The 22,657-nt window shown below is 37.7% G+C and overlaps 1 protein-coding gene across 4 annotated transcripts in view; it reads right to left on the minus strand.

The window, feature by feature from the left end:
• Positions 1-5,943: 5,943 nt before the first annotated feature.
• LOC131075652 (autophagy-related protein 101) overlaps positions 5,944-22,657 on the minus strand; it is a 74,718-nt gene continuing 58,004 nt past the window's right edge. For 3 of the 4 annotated variants that reach the window (XM_058012486.2, XM_058012485.2, XM_059207336.1), the window contains 2 exons: positions 6,495-6,610; positions 5,944-6,365 (listed from right to left, as the gene is read on the minus strand). In XM_058012486.2, coding sequence (XP_057868469.2) covers positions 6,535-6,610 — 76 coding nt within the window. In that variant the 3' untranslated portion in view covers positions 5,944-6,365; positions 6,495-6,534. Of the gene's footprint in view, positions 6,366-6,489; positions 6,611-22,657 lie in introns of all 4 variants that reach the window. The other variant, XM_058012487.2, reaches the window with a different exon arrangement.

A 22,657-nucleotide genomic window follows, 5' to 3' on the forward strand; every position in this document is an offset into this window, starting at 1 on the left:
TTTTCACCCTCGACCTTCAACGAGTCTAAGTAGATGCAAATAGATTTGGAAGCGTAACAATTTGGAATTCTATTGTGATAGTGATCATGTAGCAAGTGTTGTTGGGATTTGAAGTTGTAGGAAGTGATAACTACAAGCAAATGGCAGATGAGTCCTTAAAAGATACCCTTTATTCTAGGGCACTTTCATACCTACAATGAAAGACATCTATCCAAGTTTAACCACAACTTTGGCTATAAGAGCGAGAATTCTAGAGGAAGGTGATGGACATGATAAAGGCTATGTTCCACAATGTTGTTGGACAATACACAACAAAAAAAAAAATTGAAAATGGTCCAATTACAATAGGAAAATGAGACCTTTTTTTGGAATGATAGTTGGACAACAATTAAGAAAATTGATAGATTTTAAATTTTTGAGGAAATTTAAATTATTCATAAGAGACACTCATTGTATTCATTATAGGACCATATTTAATAATGTGAGTTGAAATGAAAATTCAGGTGAGAGCTAACACAAATTAACAAAATTTTATGTTTTCATTGTCAATGTGCATATATAACAAGTACAAGAAAATATATGTAAAACTTCTTGACTTGAACTTGAGCACTAAGGAAAGCACAGAAAAATATGGATTTAACACTTCAATGAATAATCCAAGTATAAGGTATCTCAAAAGTGGCAACTCGTAGGAAAGCCCTTGGTCTGCACAAGAGGCGAACTAGTTTGGGGGTTTTGGAGGTCAAGAATCAAAAGTTGTTTCTGGTCGAGGGCAAATTAGAGGCTGGAAGTCACCAGCCTAGGCTTGGGAGAACCAGAAGAATGAAATGAGTTTTCCCTTCAGCAAACAAAATGACTTCCAAGGCCCGCATAGGAATTATGGGGGAAGAGGAGATAGGCGGTTGTGGAGACCCGAACAGTTTAAAACCATGGAGGAAGCAAAGGAAAATAGCATGAAGATTTCTGCTAAGGAATGGAGATCTAAAATTCCTATAAACCCAAGGGATAAAAAATAAGGTATGCACTTCTGAGACCCACGATAGGGCTATATCCATCTCACGTTATAATGAAAAAGCCTTTTTATCAATTGGGGGATTTGCTTGCCTTCAGTAGGGTAAAACAATGGCTTCCATATGGTCATTAGGGAAGATGCAATGCTCAAAACGTGGGTTCTCAGCAATGGCCCTTTTTTCATGGGAGTAAAGGGATTATTTGTCAAGGATTGGGAACCAAACTTCGACCCAACTAAAGCCTCAATTGAGGAGATTCCAATATGTCTATGGCTATACAATCTCCCAAGAGAAAATTGGGATCTGTACACTCTCCAAAAGATTGGAAACAAATTAGGGTTTTTCATTAGGGCAGACGAAGCCATTGAAGAAAAAGAATTGAGTATGTATGCCAAGATTTGCATTAGCTGGAAACCACATCATCAATTGCCTAGCGTATTAGAAATCAAGACAAACACGAGTGTATGGAAGCAGAAAATTGAAGTTGAGGATGTTATGGAACATTGTCGAGTCTACAAAGGAGTGGGACACCTTATGGGGCAATGTATGAACAACAAAGGAAAAGACACTACCAATGAGGCTCTGGCGAACAAACTTTTAGATGCTTCAGAGACGAGTCAGAATAGAGGTCAGAGTTTGCTTCAGAGACGAGTCAGAATAGAGGTCAGAGTCAGAAAAGATGCTCTGAGTAAGATTGAGAATAATAAAAGTATAATGGAGAAATGATTGACCTCCAATCCAACCTCATTGGTATTAGAAACAAGCTAACGAATCTTGCTACCAAAGGATGCAAGCTGGATGGTAGGGACGACAAACTTCAGAGGGTCAAACCCAACAATGCTATTAAGATGATGGGGAAGGATGATTTGTCTTCTCAAGTAAAGGATGGAAAAGGAGATTCTCTAAGACTGGAGGAGGAATCTCCTATGATAACAGATAAAACTTTAGTGGAAGGTATGTACAACAAAGAAGTTACGAAGTTGGTTGGGGAGGCACTTGCCAAAATAAAAGGGGTGATTGTTGCTCTTCAAAATGAGGGCCCTGAAATGGATGTTTTGAACAAGTTGTGGGCTATGTCAAAACGCACTAAGTTAAACCATGGAGAGGGTGTGATAAAAGATATTCATGTATCCCCAATTAAGGAAAGGATGGGGTTAGGAACTAATTATCTTGTAGAGGAAGGTAATTCGAAAGATGACACACCTTGGGAGAGCTCAAAGGAGGATGAAATTTGGGTTGCTGAAGATGAAGTAGCTATCAAAGAGAAAAGATCCATCCTCCAAATTAAATCAAAGATAGAATCCTGCAAACTAGGAGAAAAGAGGGTGCGAGGAAGGAAACCTATCCATATTAAGCTGGAGGTAGCAAGGTGTGCAAAAGGATAGATGAAATTATTTTTAGCGGGAAAGGCGGTTTCCTTCCCAAGGGACAATGAAAGTCATAACCTAGAATTTTAGGGGCTACAATGCCCCTAACAAGAAGCAATTGATCAAGAGATGCCTTGATCAATCGAGAGCAGACATCATGTTAAAACATAAATCAAAATTAGTTCAGGCAGATCTTGGAGGCTTTTTCATATCAGAAGGAAGATGTATGAATATTTGGGTGGATGCCATTAGGGCGGTTGGGGTACTTGGCATCTTGGGGAACTCAAACACGGTGAGCCTTTCTAGTTAATCACACTCTTCTACTTGGCAAATTGTTAATATCAAATCACTTTAAGATGATAATGAATTCATTTTGATTAATTTTTATGGACCGCCCAAAATTATCGACAAGAAAAGATGTTGGAACCAAATTTCTGAGAAGACGTAACAGTATGAACAAAAGGTGGTCTCTAACCAAGGGTCAAAGGTGGGTTAGTTTGGTCAAAGACCCATGTGGGCTTTCTTGAAGAAGGGAGGCGGCCTTTAAGACTTTGTACGAGCCTTAAATGTTTTGAGAAGTGACTCTTCCCTAACCCCTTAGTTTAAGAATGTTCAAACACTTAAAGGGGATTAGGCTAATAATAGGCATTTAGACATGATTAGGAGAAGGGTTAATGTGCAACTTGCGTTTTCTAGAAAGTGCTATTGGATGAGGGTTTTAGATATTTAAATAAATATTTATTTATTTAAATGTGAGGGATGGACTTTTAGAGATTTAAATAAACAGCAATTTATTTAAATGGAAAGGATTAATTAAACAAATACGCTTTATATATTTAATTAATTGTTTGAATTTGGTTAAGTGGATTAAATCAAATAAATTCAATAATTTACTTAATTAATACGAGAAGAGGGTTAAAATGAATTAATTAAATATTAATTTAATTAATAGAAGAACATAATTAAATAATCAAATAAATACTATGTATTCATTTAATTAAGTGGACAAAATTAGGTGTCTAAGGAGTGAGAGCTGCAATCGGAAGAGAAAGACATTGTATACTGTCCGAGATGGAAGCGAAATTTTCTTTTGGAACTACAAATCTACAAGGAGCTTTTAAGGGCGAGATAACAAAAGAAAGATTGAGGCACATTTTCAAAATTGCGACCCCAAATTTTTGGCAATGGTGGACATGTTGCTGGGGGAGAAATATATGAAATCTTCTTTCAGATACCGCACTAAACTAGATGCGGCCTCCATATAGTTTAGCTTGGTGTCTGAAACTGGGGTCAAAAGAGGACGTGAAGTGGGTAATGAGAGAATGTGTGAAAGAGGAATGGAAGGATGGGCTCCACTCCTAAGCAATGGCTCGACCTAGTGATGGTTTAGTGGCTGATGGGGGCAAATGGGTTTATGCAGCCGACTTTGAACCACCATTGAGACCCTTAGTTTGGGGGCGGATGATGATAGAGAAGCAAGGAGAGCACAGGCGCTAGACAGATGGAGGCACATTACGAAGTATCTAAAGGATTGAGAGACAAGTATGCAATATAAAGAAGGCGAAGCGACAAAAAAGAAAGGCAAAAAGAAGCCATATTTCAAAGGAGCGCGTATGAAGGGGGCTCCTCAAATCAGGGATAAATATTAAAGATGTTTCCTCTAGAATAGGACCATTTTGTAATCAGGTCTTTTTGTACTAGGGTGCTAGGTTGATAGTGGAAATATGGAATATAATACTTAAGAGGCTAGTGAACAGATAGGTAGGTTAGATGAAAAGGGATTTCCTATGGAAGGAACTGTTTTTATGGCTATGTAATTTTTAATTTCCAATTAATATAATCTATAACTTTTACCAATAAAAAAAAAAGTACAAGAAAAAATATAAAGATTACAACCAGAAAATGTCAAAAATGGTGAAAACATAGCAACTAGATCTCCCACTGTATTGTTTAATTTTATCTAGAAAGTTTTGAATCAAAATCAGCAAAGGTTGAATCACTCTCAATATGATGGACTAGCTCATCCAATGGTGCCACAACCAATCCCTCATGCTTCCTCATCAATATTTCTCAACTTTACATGTTTCTGAAATGATAAAAAAGTGCCAAGTAAAATGTAACATAAAATGGAATTACATAGACATTAAAAAAATGACACCTGGATCAATTGCAATTTCAACATGCTTGCAATTGTGCCTGGACTATCACTAGCAAGCATAGCAGGTTGTATGGATTCTAATAACAAACCATTAGCTCTTGCATCAACCTCTCGATGCAACCAAGAAACCTTGGCCTTCTTAGGTAAGATTATCATTTTGCAAATCCTAAACCCTTGTTGAAGAAACATTCACAAAATACTAATAAAAACCCTGTTTGTAGCTCCCTTTAAAACCCATCTTACACACATAGCACAACCAATATCTACTCTATATAATAAGCCAAATAACAGGAATCATGTCCCTCGCCTTAGCTGGAATCTAGGAAAGCTCGACCACTAGACATGGTAAGGATGGACCTGAAAGCTTTAATCTTCATAGATCAGGGAGAATAATTCAGGTAACCCGGGCTAGATGACCACTCAATGTCCATATCCTTGTCAGGTATGTTTGTAGATTAGCCTTGTTACACTCCACGTTTTGTGGTGTGCTTGTTTCATAGCTATTGAAAGACAGACAGCTATTATAAGTAATGTCTTTTTGTTCAAAGCATGGCATCTAGTAATGGTGAGGGGTACAATTTTTTGGAGATGTGTTATTTTAGATTTGGATGGGTAAAAGTAGGAAAACACCTGGCTTTCAATTTCGAGAATTTTTAAAAGCAAAGAGGAAACAACGGCATGGAAATTCTTGGGAGTTGGTTAGGAAGGCCATCTGTGTGTGTCAGATCGCACCCTCCCTTCACTCTAGAATTCCCTAGAGTTCTGAAGTAGCACCTTGGATGAAAAGTTAGGTGGGAATGTAGCTATTCCTGAGCAGAGTAAAAGGCAGTCTAAGATTCTGCTCTCTTTGTTGATATTATCTAGGGCCTTAGTTCCGGTTTTCAAGTTCACATCAGAGAATTTATAACATCAAAAACTAATGTGATCAAGCATGCCCTCTTTTATCATGCAGTTAAATCTAAAGATGTGCGCTCAATTGTGTGGCTTTTAATTTCTCTTATTCGTTTTCCACTCTTTATTTGGCAAAATTCAAGCCTTTGGGGTTGGGGGACCCCTTACAACCCCCAATTCACCGATCACCAAAAAGAGTAACATTATAACAACAAAAAAGTTTTGATGATATCTTTGTTGCTGGCATAAGTTTTCCACAGTCCATGAAATAATGTGTATTGTGTATGATTGCTTTTGGTTTCAACTTTCAACTGTATGTTTTTTAGTTGATGCATTGGATCACACTGAGTGATCCATCATCAAGAAAAGTGTGTGTGATCCAAAACCTCAATTGAAAAACATATATAGTTAAAAACAAAGCAATCATACACATGAAAACTTTGTTCATAAGTAGCAGGATAATTCAAGACATTATAGCGAAGAAAAGATTTAGATGAAATCGCTACTTACAAAATCCTAAGTTTTTAAATTCCAGTAGAATATTCTCCTTTCAGAATAATTTTGAAATATACAATTGAAATTTTAAAGTTCAATTATTTACAAATTCATCCCCTTCAAGGATTATAAGATAAAAATGATTTATTCTAATCTCAATAAGCTACTTCACAGCAATAAAATTGTAAAAACTGTACATGCTTGAATTTTGCCTTCCTAAATCCTTATTCATAATAAATTAGTAAATTACTATGCCAAGGCACTTGTAATCCTGACATTTCCAATTTCAAACTTCTTCTGATATACAAATATGTTGAATGGTAAGACAGTATCTGCCAATGTTATTTATAGTTGAGCTCTGCAAATTGATTTCCAGACATTTCTTTAACTTCGACGTTTTGACTTGTTGCATGGCAAAAGCACAAACCATTTGGAAATGAGCACCTGTGCAAAACATTTGGCATTCACTAGACCTCAAAATTTGCTTGCTGTTAAATAAGACTCACGTGAATATGCATACATGCATTGCATGTTAGCAGGCTTGTGTGGAGAGGGATAAGAGATAAACCTTACCAATGCCAGCTGTATGATGGCACAGACTCGATATCATTCATCAGCTAAGCATGCCTGGGGTGCCAGTCTGAAGCATTCTTTTGAACATATCCATACCAAATGAAGAATCAGATGTGCTGGAACATCAAACCAATAAGAAAGTTAAATATAATTATAATTGAACATTGTAAATTTGCTTTATGAAATAGTTGATCCTGTATTACAATTATTACACTGGTGATTTCAATTTTTATCAATACCATTTATTTAACAGAAGGCATTGAACAAGCAATGCAAAAACCAAGATGCAGAGGTAAAAGTGACAGGAGAAAATGTTATTGACAGAAAAGGAACTTGAGGTGCTGAACACTGTTTGAAATGCTTTTTTGGTTTCATCATTCTGAATTTGTTTCAAATATTTTGCATCAGGCATTTATTCTACTTGAAACTCTTAAAAATTTTACATTTGAAGGAAAGAAGTATTAAAAGCTTTCACTATATTTATATTAAAATTTTCTCATTGTAATCCTTGCTGACCAAGAAAGAAACAAATAAATCTCACACACACCGGGTACTGTCTATAAGTTTCTTCCTGTAAGAACTTTTAATATTATTAGAAAAATTGCTTTTACTTTTATCTATCTACTTAAGAAACTATCTATCCTTGGTTAACTTTAGCAAAACAAATAAAGAAAAATTTGTTATATTCACTTAACAACAGATGCCCAAGGGATGCATTACCAAGGTTTTTATGAATTGGGCAGGGGGGCGTTCTGGGGACAGGGAGAAAGGGCAGAACATCCCTTGCTTATCCCTTAAAAATTTAATAAAAAAGGGGCATCCCCAGGACATCTCCCCAAGGTGGGGATGTCCCCCTATTTGGAAACCCTGAGGATACCCTGCTGTCCTTGCCATCTCAGGGATGTCAGGACATCCACCAGGGGCACCCACTTTAAATATGCCAAAAATTACAATTAATACTCTATGGGGGACACACAAGGCCTTCAAGACCACATTCATGTTTTCTATGTAGTTCGGTTCGCACCAGATCCGAGTAGTAGTCAGATACTTTTGTGGATCCCGGCAGGGTGTGTGCTTTCCGCCCCTGGTTCATGTGGGGCAAACTCAGGACGAACCTAGGCAAGCCCAAACACGCAGCAACAGTTTCCTACGCTTTTTTTGGATTTTATTTTTATTTTTTTGTTTGACTTTATCTGGACACCCTCCTCAACCCTAAAGTAGCCTCTAAAATACATGAAACGACAAAACTACTTCATTTTAGTTCATTTCTTTCGCAAACAACAAATATCATTTCAAGAGGCTAAGCATTCATTTTTGCTTGTTAGATCAACAAAGGTAGTTGAAGATTGAGAATTGAAGGTTCTACAACGATTGAATTCTCATTCCAATGCATTTTCAAATGTTCATTGGCTGCCCAGAAGATCGTAGAAGGATATTTTTGCAAAAAGGTAAAAAAAAATTCAATTTTTTTGAAACAAATTCTATGGTTTGTTTATCTATGTAATTTCCATTTTCTTATGAATGTATCAAAGACCAAAAGAGCTAGGTTTTCTATATCTATTTTTTGGGTTCAAATTTTTGTTTTGTTTTGAATGTGTTGTTTACAAAATTTATTGCCATAGGAATCACAATGGCAACTAGTTCCACCTCCACAACTCAACCTAAATTCAGAGCAGATATGAATTTTCCTCTATGGAGATATATTCAAACTTCAAATGATACAAACAGTGCCAAGTGGAAGGGTTACATTTGGATTTGCAATGTTCAATATTCTAGTTCATATAGTCAAGTGAAAGCACATTTGTGTGGAGTACCTGAAAAAGGCATCAAACTTTGCCCTGTAAAGAAAAGTGTACCTATGCCTTAAGAGATAGTGATAGGATATGTTATTGAGCAAGAACAAGCAGATAAACAAGAAGCCTGAAAATGAAGTCACTCCTTAATTAAATAAAGATCAAAACGAATGCAACCCTCATCTAATCCTAAACTGCATTTCAAAATGAGAGTTGAGACAAAGCAAACCAACACGGAGCAAGATGTATTTATGTGAATGGGTTGGCTTTCAATGTTGTTAGCTCACCATATTGGAAAGAGATTAGCTCACCATATTGGAAAGAGAGATTGAAAAAAATTAATGAAGCTCCAAAAGGGTACAAGCGCCCAGGTTATGAGAAGGTATGGCACCTTATTGGAACAAGAGATCAAGATGGTTGAAGATTCATTGAAGCCCGTAAGGGATTCATGGGTTGAGATAGGTGTGTCCATTGTTTCAAATAGGTGGAAGGATGCAAAAAATCATCCCTTGATCAATGTCATAGCAGTGTCCCATAAAGGGGCAATGTTTTTGAGAGTCGTGGATTGTGAGGAGCAGGTGAAAGGTGGACATGAGATTCAAATTTGAATTTGGAATATTCATCCTCAAATTTGAAATATTCCTTTTTGGGCAAGGGAAATGAGAATCACAACTTGCCTCGACTCAAAACTACTTTTCTTAATGTTGAAAATTCAAAAATGGGCATCCAAGAATGAGTTATTGAGCAGTTTCTATTTTGGGGTCCTATTGAGTAGAGTGGGTGGCCTAGTTGACTGATATTATTGGCAGGTTTGGAGGTGGAGTTGGAAATGCATCTGATGGGATTTGGCGTAGCCTTTTGGAAAGTTACCAGATATTACTTTTGGTAACTATGATGGGTAAAAGGAAAATTTCAACATTAATTTGAGAATTCCCATTTTTAGATTTTTGGGGAAGATTTGAGTGGAAGAAGAAAATTGTCTTTAAAGAATTTGAAAGTTTGAAGATGAAGAAGAGGAAGAACGAGGAGGTTGTTAAGACATTGTAATCAGATTTGTTTGTGTTGAATGGTAAGCCAATAGGCTAAGATTTGTGATCAAATTCAGATTTTGCTTTCAATCAAGAAATCTATATTTTGTTTGCATATTTTGGATCCGATTTTATAGTGAGTTTTCTGATTTATGAGAGTTAGATTTGAAGGGAAAGAATCCCTTATGCATCAATATTCTCAGTGCAGCCATTGAGGAAGTGGGACCCCATAACATTGCTCAACTCATAACGGACAATGCAAACAATTGAAGAGCTACTGGATTCTTGTTTGAGGAATGATATTCACATATCTTTTGGGCACCTTGAGTTGTCCACTCACTCTCAATTTTATGCTACAAAAGATTGGGAATAAAAATGATTGGATCAAAGAGTTGTATACAAAGGCTAAGCACATCCAATATTCATCACCAACCACCACATGTCTCAAGGCATTTTTAGATCATTTTCAAAACCGGAGCTATTGAAGGTAAGTAGTATTAAATTTTACATTAATATAATTTAATTGTGTATTTTAATTCTTCTTTAAAGTTTGTTTTTAATTTTATATTTTTTAATATGCTGCAAAGTCTCATTTCACCTCTAATACAATCATCTTGAGACAACTTATGAAAGTTAGAGAGGCACTTTCTAACATGGTGATTGGCCAAAATTCGTCTGTATGGAGGCAAAGCAAAACTGAAGGGGCAACAAAATTAAGTCGATGATATTAGATGCCTCATGGTGGGATTGTGTGGAGGCTCTCCTTAGTTTCGCCAAGCCCATTTTGAGCATGACTCATTATACTAACATAGGCAAGCCTTGAATCGAAGAGATGAATGATGGCATCGACTCAATGATTGAGAAGATGAAGTGCAATCATAAATGCAAAAGAGCAAGACCCTAAAGAGACTTTCTTGAAACAGGTGCACATAATTGTTGAAAGAAAATGGAAGAAAATGACCACCCATTACATCTTCTTGTCTTTGCATTGTCTCCAAAATACTACAATACTTGGATTCTTTCAGTGCCAAGAAGGCTTACCCCATATAGAGATTTTGAAGTGACTGAAGGGTATACAGCAACATTCCTTAGACTCATCTCAAAAACTAGATTTCAAGATATAATCATGTGTGAGTTCATTGATTCTGTGCACTCAAATGGTCAAAGTAGCGAGGCTCTTCGTGATAGGTTCTTAATGGATTTTCATAGTTGTTGGTACTTCCATGGCCAATACTTGCAATGCCTACAACCCCTTGCAATCAAAGTTTTATCACAAGTTTAATAAATTTATATTTTTTATTCTTTAAAGATCCATTTATAGTTTTTTTCTTTATTTTAAATTTTACTTTTATAATGCATAACTTTATTTATTTACTTTGTCTTCATCGGTTGCTAGTTCATCTCCATCTAAGAGGAATTAGAGCACATATTCTTTCATCCACTCTTAGAGCACATATTCTTTCATCCAATAAGTAAAGAGCAATAAATTGCACTCCAAAAGTGCAGAAAACTTAGTATATGTGCGTTCCAGCTTGTATCTCCTTTCGCACAACATGACTACAAGGAAGGGAGAGGAAGTTGTGGCATATACAGCCAGAGCATATTGACTAGGATGCTTCCATTTCCCAGCAGATTGTATTTGAGGAGTCCGAAAACCAGCACACTTTTAATGCAAGTGGTACTGGCACTACTTGTGATTCAGCTCATGTTCCTACATCATCTAATATTGATGAAATAGGAAATCTATTTGATGATTAGAAGTTTGAAAGTTTAAACTAATTGTTGAACTTGATATTATTTGAACCACGAGGATGCATCCCCCACAAAACCCCATATTTGTGGGACGGGGCCCTCTCCGGGATGCGGGGATGGGGACGAGATGTCCCCCTATCGTCCCTCCACCACCATTGGGATGTCGAAGACTTGTTGGGAACATTGGAGATGTCCAAATGTCTTTGAGACATCTCAGACGCACCCAAGTGTCCCCCATAGCCCCCACTCAAAAATTCAGTCTCTACGAAAAAAAATGGTGAAAATTTTGTAAAAACGGAATCCTTATCTACAAGTCAGTCTCATTCTCTTCATTAAAATATATACATGAAATATAACATTTAAGTATAAGAAAGGAAAGGGGCATCAAAATGTGTTTCATGTATATATTGGTAGGATGTTTGAGAGTAGTTTGAGATCTCTAGGAGTTATAATGCAGATTTTAAGTTTTAGAAGATTTATAAATTTTCAGACTTGGTCAAATATTAGTAATCAAAGAGCTCCTATCATCATTCACTCACTCTCTCTGTCAATCTCCCTATCTCACACTCCTTATCTCCCCTGAACTCTAGACCTATCTCTCTACCTCTATCTCTCTTCCTCTATCCCCTCTCTCTACCTCTATCTCTCACTCTCTTCTCTCTCCCCCTAGACCTAGACCTATCTCTCTACATCTATCTCTCTCTCAGCCCCTAGCCCCCGCAAGGGGTGCTACCCTCGACCTCGTTTTGGTATTGCCCCCAAACCCCATGAAAATATAAATCTAAGCAAGTAATAGGCTAATGATGAATTACGATCATAATAATCTACACAATACATATCCCTTGGTTGCAAATATTTGCATGTTCATAGTCAAAGCCATAATCAAGACCCCCACAAGGGGCACTAACCCTTGACCCCAAACCTCTACCCACCATACTTATTGTTTATGCAATCATTTCCACATCTTTTCTGTTTTAAACTTTTTTAATTATTAGTGTAAAACTTTAAACTTCACTTAGTATACCAAAGTTTCATTTGCAATTCTTAATACTTATTTTGGGTTTTCACTTTTCTCCGAAAGTTCCAAAACTCTGCCCACCATAGTTAACTATCAAATTTCAAATTTTCAATGCAATCATTTTTATGTTTTTGATGTTTATTAGTATAAACTTTATATAGTGTGACAAATTTTTATTCACAATTCTTAAACTTCTTCCTTACACATCTTCTTATAACTAATTTTTCAAGAAATATATCTATTTGCGCAACGAGTGCCCGAGTCCTATCAAGGATAGTTGAATCTCTCTCAAATATGTGTGCTAACTCTCCCACGAACTCATTTGCCTTGGTGAAGGCATTATCAATCCAACTCTTCACCACGTAAGAGGTAGTCCTCATCTCTTCCAAATCATCAACTGAATCTGGTGGAAGCAATGATGGAGGAATACATGAAGAATCAGCTTGTCTTATTGGATTCCTAAGTTGTTGAACATAATTCCTTAAGGCATTGAATTCCTTTCCCAGCTTCTTGTCTTCTTGCACCATCCTCAATCTATCCTAGACCGTTTTCACTGAATCATTCAACTCTTCCATCTCCTCTTCAGCAGTAGAAAGACCCAACTCAATGGTCGTCAACTCATAGTCATTAGCCATGATCTAATCTTCTAGCTTGTCCTCTCTTGGGGTTGCTATTCATATAGTCTAGGACATCGTATTATCTCTTGTGATCTTGGAAAGGTTAGTAGATTTCTTCTTCTCCGGCATCTTACCAATCCTTTCCAAGAATCTATCTAAGTCATTTGATGTCTCTTCTTTTGCTACTATCACTTCCTTAGTCACCCTTTCTCTAAGCCATGACGGGATAGTGGATTGCTCTTTCTCAACTTCCACTTCCTTGAATTGCTGATTTTCTCGAGGTGGAAACATTCTTTCCTCATTATCATCTTCATCCATAATCTCCACATATTCATCCCCTGCAATTGTGTTGTCTATAGGCTCTTGCATTGTTGGAGGATCATGTGTTTGAGGTTGCTTTCCTTTATTTGATCTTTCGCCTTGGTTATATTGTATAATAGATTCCAAGGACTCATTCATGCCTTGATCCTCACTTCTCTTGAGTGATTGGCCTTCATTGATGGATACTCGATTCATTGTGACCTCATGTATGGATGAGGTGCTAGTGGAAGGATGATTTGAACTTGTCTTGTGCCTCTTTTGTCTTGATCCTTCTTTGTGACTTCCTTTCTACTTCGAACCAGTAGGTTGAGATGACTGAGTTCCACTATCACTCATGCTTATGCTCTATGTCTGTTCATGATGAATCCAAATGTCACATCACATCATATGTTAGTTGTGCATTTTGATTCTTCAATTTGTTGATTTGAACATCTACCCATCTTCGTGTGTTCACCATGACGGGTTTCATGAGCTCTTCTAATCCTATGTTCTCAATGTCAATCCAATTAACTTCTATCCCTTTATCCTTTTCTTGCTCATAAGCAAGGTGGAGGTGCCTTCCATCATCTTGCACTTGATCGAGGATGGGGAATACTCTAGAAGGCATGATGACCTCTATAGGTAGCCTGGAGAACATCTACCTTCTGATCTCAAAGTCGTCCTTGGCATTCATCCAATAGTCCTCTATACTATTGCGGCTTGTGCTTGTGCCTGCTACCATTGATCCTCCTTATGTTATCATATGGACCAAAGTTAGTTCGTTAAGGATATTCAACTAGGGGATAGAATTTCATCTCCTCTTCTGACCTCTCAGCTACTTGTATGGATGGGCATACTTCCACTGACTGCCCAATTGAAATAGGAAAGGAAATTCAAGCCTTATGTTTGTTCTTTTGAATCCTGTCGTAGGGGACAAACTGCCTCAAGAGTTCCAATAATACCATGTTGTCTATATGATAACGTGGAAGCTTGTATGGTGGAGACAAGTATCCTTGAACTCTTATGTAGGTGAATTTGGGGTATTGAAAGAACCAAGCACCATACTTCTTTACTAATTCCTTTGCTTGTGCATGGAGGAGGCATCATTCACTCTCCTAAAGTGTTCCTTGTTGTGGAAGTGCAGTTGTGTGTAGCACTCACACACTCTGGTCCCTCCTCCATTTCCAACTGGACCTCTATATGTTAGTCTTTTGTATCCATAAGCCCTTGCAAGTGAGTAGATGATATAGGAGCTTATGTAGAACTGCCTAGCATGCCCTAGCCTCCTCAATTGCTAATCAATGTTATTGCTTATGATCCTTGCGCAATTGACATTCTCTCCACCTGTAGTCACTGCTTCCATGTAGTAAAACATCCAAGTCTCGAAAGAAGAGGCTTAAGGACTTCCCATGATACAGTTGAGCAATGTGATCAAATCGCCATATTCCTCCTTGAAGTCCACTCAATGAAGCTTGTTACACATCTTGGAGGGATGAGAACTAGCCTTCGATATCCAATATTTGTTGACAATGCCCAAGCATTTCTCCAAATCATCATCAAAGATCGCTTGTGCTTCTTCCTTATTCTTGTATATCATGTCGTTGTGATCGGGCATGTTGAATGCTTCATCGATGGCAGCTTCTGATAGGAATCCTAGGACTTTGCCGTCAAGTGCTACTATTACTCTTGTGTCAACATTGTAGTGCTAGGCACATTCCACTATCAGCTCATTGCATTGGATAGCTGGAGCAAAGCTGGTTGCTTGCACAATTCCGCTCTCAATCATCTTCTTTGATACTCCGAAGGATTTGCTCTTGTAGAGAAGTCCTTAGAACTTCCTCAAGTCAATCTTGCCTAGGTTGGTGTCTCCAACATTAGCCCATAGTGATGTGATCCTTGATTCCAATTGCACTCCTTTTGAGTCCTCCTGATGAGAGCTTGCCTTGAAACTCCTCCAGCCTTTGGGGCTGCCATATTTCACCTGTGAGAGTTGTCTAAGTTAGGGTTTCGAAAGAATATTAAAGTGTAAAGGATTGAAAATCATTAGAAACGATAGCAATTTTAGTCTTAGAAATCTTGAAAATCAATATTGAACCTAATGAATTGCTATAACTCTAGCTCCAATTCAGACCCTGACCTTCTATAAACTCAGATTTATTCCAAAAAAATGATCATGTAAATGCACTAATCAGTCAATTAAGAACAGGAATCAACGATCAAAGGCTTGAAAATAAATGATATTCAAGGAATTCCAAAATTCAAAACCCTTTATAACCCTGATTTTGTGACTCCACCAGTATAAACTCAGGTCTGAATCTCAAAAAATGACTTGAAAATCATAAAAAAAATCAGACCTGGTATGTGTCTTGAATGATAATCAAATGGTGCTGATGCTCAGAAAATCACCCTTAATGTCAATGAAAATTGCTTGGATGTTAATTTGCTGAATTGAACTTGCTCTCTTCTTTATGATATGCTTGATCAAAGTCGCTGAGATAATGTGAAATTCAGCTTTGATAGAAGAAGTTCGCTGCCTAGTGAAAGAAATTGCTGCTCAATGATGGGAAATTTACATTGGTTGATGAAGAAAATCGCTTCATAAGTTCCCTCTCTTTGATATTTCGAGCTTGATGATTGCTGATTGCAAGATCAAAGCCACTGACTGAAGAGGGAAATTTGCCATGGCTTGAAGGAGAAAATCGCTTCTACTTGAAGAAGGAGAAATCGCTTTAAGTTGATCAAAAGCAATGATCATCAACCTCCTCTTATAGCCGCTTTAGGACATGTCTTTTGGCGATTCAACTCCCCATGAAGCCAACCCTTCACATTTAATATTTTGCAATATTTCAATTTTCTATGTAGGCCAACTTACTTTGCTTTTTTCAGATTTGTATTAAAATGGCTATATCCAAAAGTCAACTTTCTATGTCTCAACGCAACCCTTTCAACATGCCACTTCAATGTCACCTCACCCTTTGGTTGTGGATTTAGGCTGATCGTGGATTTCTCATGGGCATGGATTCTCTATGGTCATGGATTTTGATGACCCGAGGAAAAACTTGCTTACCTCCCTCAAGTCATTGGTTGCATTGATCCTTCTCATTCTCCACCAAACTTAGTCATTTGCTTGATCGAATATCGCAACTTTGCACTTACCATTGCCAAATCATGGATTTTCATAGTTTATGGATTTTGGCAAGTGAGGGATAATCTTGTTCACTATTCAATCTTGCCCACTTCAAGCACTTAGTTTATCAATTCTTTTTCACCTTTAATATGATGTTGATCATCATTCTCTAAGCAAGAATTGAGTTCACTCATCATTTCATCTTCAAAGATCAATCTTGTCATCTCCATGCTTAAGGCATGGATTTTGGCAACTCAAGGAAAAAAGGTCATCACTCACCACCTAGGTCGTGGATTTGAGCAACTCAAGGATAAGCACTGAAAGTGTGACCTCCACCTTGACTTAATCTTTATTTCACTTCACCTTCATCATGTTGATTTCCTTACTTAACTCAATCCAAGGTATTCTCTTGATCACCCATCCAGACATTTGGATAGCATCGCTTACCTTCACTATTGCCAACTATGACCCCAAAGTTGTGGATTTAGGTAGGTCATGGATTTCCATAGTCGTGGATTTTTATGGGTCGTGGATTTTCATGACCCAAACTCATTGACCTTCACTCCAAGTTCACCGATTCATCATTTGACTAAGTTGATCAATTCATTGTCTTTGCTCTCAAACTTGAAGGATTCAAGGGGGTAAACTCATTCATTATCGCTTCCATTAGGCATCTTCACTAAGTCCCTCAAGATGGTGGATTCTAATGAGTCATGGATAACTCACCTTGACCATCTTTGCTTATTGATTTCACCAAGTGTTGGGTTACTTATTTGTGGGGTTGACTTGGAGCATTCGTTCCCTTCATCATTACTTAGACCTTGAATCATTTTGATTAATCGCCTCATCTCAGATCAATAATCACCTCTATGCTCCAACCTAAGGGAGCCCAACTGCTTGCTTAACTAAGGCTCATACCTAAGATTTAACCTGAAGGTTGCACTGTAAAGCATCACTTGGTGATCATCTTGACCTCTTTCTATCACCTAAGCATCGAGAGCTATAATGACTTCAATCTAACCTAAACAAAGATTTGACTGCTGCCAGACTAGCTAAGACCAAAGAATACAAGCAAAAAGAGGGGGTCCCCATTTGCAATGGGGCAATGTGTGAAAAGGTCACACTTGAAGAGAGGATTGAGATGATAAGATAATATCAAGGGGACATCATTGTACCATCTACTACTTTCTCAAGAGGTTTCTACACAAGAAGTCACCTACACTTTTGGCATTGGAGATGAGTATGGTGGAATTGTTAAGATAAGGTGCCATTGACCCTGCAATCCTAAGACGTTTTTCATGTGTCTCCATGTTCCTTGGAATAGGTTGGATGCCTAGGGAACATGAGAGGCTAAAATATTTAATATTTATCATCCTATGACATGGCAGTTACAAGGTATGATGGAGGGATATTCCGTTTTCATGTCCATTTTGGAGAGTGGAGTCATTTTGACTTGCATGTGGCTGCATGTTGACATTTGTCATTTGCATGTTCCCCAAAGATGGGTGCTCATGTTTGCATGTGCTCTTTTTGGAGTTGTTGAAAAATTATGGTGCACCTAGTAGTTACAATTTTAATTGGCCATTAGCTAGTCACCCACGTGAGATCCATGTGAAGTTAATTATTATTTTACTATGTTAATTGGCTGCCCATTATACTAGGCATGGGTTTTTTGCAGGTGGTTTTTGCCTCTTGTTTTGGGTTACCACAATGGTTTTCCTCGCATGTTTTAATAAATTGGAGCCATGAGAGTTTCAAATATTGAGTTGCACATATCCAAGTGTGGTTGGATAGCTCAAAGATTGAAGTGTTGGTGTATTGTTGTATATCTCCTTTTGAAGATAATAATAGATTTGTCCTCTTTCTCACATGGAGTTTTTTCCGAAAGAGTTTCTCCGCGTAAATTTGATGTCACTTGTGGTATTATAAATGTTGTGTTTTTCTTGAATGTGCAATCATGCAATGTCCCTTTTTGTAAATGCCCTAGTTTTTGCCCAATAATCACAATTCCAAGTAAAGCAAGAAATGAGATAGAGTTAGAGATAGATCCTTGTTGAGACCCTGCATATCATACTAGATAATCATTGAAAGCATAATCCATAAAATAGATATTTCCTACTAGGGTTAGGAACATTAGCTTGATCATATTATATATCTAATTCATTAATGGAGTTCAACCATAAAGGGTTAGGATAAGGAGGCATGATAGGGTGCCCGAATCAATCTTCTACCCTAGGCCCAAGAGCCAATATACCATCCCTCTTGGCCTCATGTGGCCCTTTGCCATCCATATGAGAGGGTGTACCTGGTGAGGAATCCTATAGCAGTTCTCCCTATTCTTGTCACCCTTATTCTTCTCCCTATGATTGGGAAACCCTTAACCCAATAGTCAACCATGGTAGAGATTTGAGGGGAAACTGAAATAGAGTGCCCAGAGTATCCTTTCCTTCTAAGCCCAAGGGCGGAGCACACCTTGCACCCCCTTGGCCTCATGGGACTGTCAGTCACCCACCATGAGGTGCTGCTGTACATAGAAGAGGACCTCACAACAGTTCTCCATCCTTGTATTCCCTCACTATCCCTATCATGGTTGTTTGCAACATTTAAACAAATATATGAGCAATCCACATTATTGTCCATATTCTATATATAAGAGATTATATAATAATATAATATTATTAGGTTGCATACATATCATTCATATGTGAGTAATTATACATAGAATTACATCATGCCGCATACCACAAGAGTTACTATTTCTGCTATATGGATTGAACCTTAGATTTGATACAAGTGTGTATTCGAGATGCTTGATCCCAATCTGTCTTTCTCAGATTAATTCACCTGATCATCGAATCTCTTTCTGATCTGATCTGATCGCTGTTATTGTCATGAACCACACTCAGCTATTAAAATAAATATTGGAATTTAATGTAAAAATCGATTTGACTGTAACTTGACATATAATATAATTGTTAATACCTAATTTATTTAATAATTAATATCTAACATATGTTATGCTTCGTCTTAATAACAAGATAATGGTTTTAAATAATACCGATTCATTAAGAATCGGGTATTGCAAAGTCACGCCCCTTGCAGGAACTCGCTCAAACAAGAGACGTGACTCTTCCAATCTGGCCGGGCATCCAAAGTATTTAGGATTGGGCTGCAAGGCTGGAAGGGGGGTGTTAGACAGAAAAGCAGAAGGAATACAGAAAGAAGTGAGGAAAGGAAAGCACCCAGGCACCTCAGGCAGACTGAAGGACCATATATCGGGTATGTAAACCTGCACAGATACTTGTAAATCTGGAATAATATCACTATTAATTCTGCACAATAAGGCATATATAATATCACTGCAATTTGCATATTTACACACATCCTTGCATATTCTGTTATGAATATACTCGAAGCCTGAGAACCCCATATCGATCGACATATTCAATTCTGGTAAACTGATCATAAGAAAGTATGGACTAGGGTAATGAGCTACAGAACAGTGTTGGGGTCACCTTTAAAGGCACCCCACTTCATGATTGGATCAGAGAGTCCCATGAAGCCAAAGGGGCATAAGGATGTTGCCTTTGGGCCTGTAAAGGAAGGGCTTCCTGGGCACCTTGCTGTAACAGGGCATTCATCCTCTGTCATACTGTCTGAATACTGTAACCCTGGATTGTGGGACAGATTTAGTGAAGTGGAGGAGAACGGTGATAGGGCATCACTCTAGGTAGGCCACCTCATTGATGGCATTGGCCACTTGAGGTCAAGGGGGTGAAACTGCCCTTGAGCCTAGGGTGGAGGCCTTCTTGGGCACCTCATCCAACCATCCTACCCCACATTCCAATCCTGTGAATAGATTCATACTGTATAAATAATAGGACTTTAGATCTGATTGCATCATGTATCTTATAATTTTACACTCTTTAACTAATCTGCAGGGTTCCATTTCAGCATATCAGGTACTTCTTATTCCATCCTACTTGTTTAAGTATTCAGTTGTAGGAACATTATGTCCTAGCAAGATTTTTAAGCCTTCAAACTGCAATTATCATAACAGCATGAAATTAATCTATTTATAACTAACCGCAGTATAAAATTGTAGGACAGGATATTACTGTATAATATGAATATGAAATCACTATTACTACCATTTTCAGACTCATTTAAATAGACTTTGAGTTTATATTAGAATTAATACTGAATTATTTCCTTAACTTAATTTGAATTGATAATCACTGAGCCTAAATTGAAGTGTCCCAGTAAGGGACATTACAAGTGGTATCAGAGGATGTTCCTGCCAGCCTAAGGGGATTAGTTGATGCAATTAAGTCAGAAAACTTTAAGGGCCCTAGAAAGAGAAAAAGAACGCAACAATAGCCATGGAACATGAGTTTAGAACTTTTATGGAACAAACTACTCAGACACTACAAAACATAATAGCCATCATAGACAATCTTAGATCAAACCAGGGGAATGGAAGGGAAAGGTCCCCTAGTCAATCAGAAAGTGATGGTAGGACCACTTGGGAGTCTACCCCTAGGACCATATACCAACTTTCCTAAATAAGGAAAAACATCCCAGATGTAGGGAAGAAACTCATATCCTGGGCATAAGGGAGCTTGTGGCAGAGTACACAAGGTTAGATCCTGAAATCAAAAGAAGTATTCCCTTTTCTGAACTCTCTGAAGCAGATTCAAAAATAAACTATAGGAAAGATAAGACACGGCCTAACAGAGATACACAAAACAAGGTAGGAAAAATGACTATTCCCAACTTTGATGTCACCTCACCCTCTGCCCTATGACGGAAAGGTATGCTATAACATTTGCCATACTGCACCTAGAAGGAACAGCACATGAATGGTGGCATCATCGCCTAGTTACACAAGACCATAAAAATGTTAAAACCTATGGTGACTTCAAGAAAAAACTTACTGAAAAATTTGACCACATCCATCCTCCAAAACATTTTAACGAGCTCACAAGGATAAGACAGAGGGGAACTCTTAAAGAATATATTTCAGAATTCCAAAGGTTAGACATGATGGTCCCCAGAATATCCGAAGAAAGGTTCATCTACGTATTCATTAAAGGGCTGACCAAAGCAACTCGAGGTTTAGTAAGCACTTTCGATCCCCCTACTCTTCAAATGGCAATCCTTAAAGCTACTCAACTAGAAGCTGCCCAAACCAAGGGGCGAGATCTAAGAAAGCCACATCTAAGGATAAACATTTCCATGACAAAGAGGGACGCAAGAGGGCATTCCTCTCCTATGATGATCGTGAGGAACTAAGAAGAAAAGGCCTGTGCTTCAATTGTAAGAAGAGATGGGAATGAGGACACAAGTGTGGGCAAGAAGAAAACCAAGGAGGGAAGTTGTGCTTTAGGTGCCAAGAAACATGGAAACCGGGACACCAATGTGCACGAAGAAATAAAAAAAGGAGTGACCTATGTTACAAGTGTGGGGGAAAATGGGACCCAAGAGATACACCTCTCTAAACTAGGTCGGCCAAGGCAGCTTTTTATTTATTTTATTTCCCTTCACCAAGGCAGGGTGCTCACCTCCATGAGGTCGGCCCAACTAAAGGTTTTCTGATCTAATTTTTATTTGTTTTACAAAAGTGGGCACCCAACCAAGGGGGATCAGCAACGCTAATAGAAGTATTATTATTTGTTTGTTTGTTTGTTTGTTTCTCTAGTTGCCCCTAAACCTTGTTTTAACCTTGGTCAGCTTTTATTCCTTGCAAACCACTATCATTATTATTTATAAAGGCTGTGATCTGAGTTAGGGACATGACAAATCACATATTATCTTATTTGTCAATCTTATTTTAAGATTTAAAATCACATTCTTAAGTTCTTAAGCAATTTAGTTTCATCTTGTTTCTCAACAATTGGTATCAGAGCTAATGGTTCTATTGAGAGAGGAATGCCTTTCTATTAAGTGTTGAAGGTTTTTTGGCTACATTGTGGATTTTGCAGATATGTGCAGAAGATTGTATACCATGGCCACTACCTCTCATCAAAATATTGGGGACTTCAATGGCACTAGCTACAAGACATGGAAGTTGAAGATGAAGGATAGTGTTGAAGAGAGAGATAAATGGTTGCCAGTGTCACAAGATATGAAGCCATCTACCATGCTTGATGAGGATTGAACGAAAATGGACAAGAAGGCAAGTAGACGCATTGAATTGTGTCTTGCAGATTCCATTTTCTTGAACGTCTGAACAGAAGACACCACATTCAATTTGTGGACGAATATAGGTGAAATATATCAAAGTAAAAGTTTGTCTTACAAGTTATTTCTCAAAAGACATTTGTATTTCTATTGCATATCATTTAAATGCTTTCAATTTGATTTTAAGTCAACTTGCATCAGTAGATGTTAAGATAGAAGATGAGGATAAGTGTATTTGCTTCCCACAAAATAAATGAGAAGGACCATGAATGTTCACTCCCAAAATGCCTTGCATATGCGAAGCAGGTCCAAAGAGAAAGGCCTAAATCAGATAAAAAGCAGGAT

The sequence above is a fragment of the Cryptomeria japonica genome, chromosome 6, assembly GCF_030272615.1.
Source record: "Cryptomeria japonica chromosome 6, Sugi_1.0, whole genome shotgun sequence".
In the NCBI taxonomy this organism is placed as follows: Eukaryota; Viridiplantae; Streptophyta; class Pinopsida; order Cupressales; family Cupressaceae; genus Cryptomeria; species Cryptomeria japonica.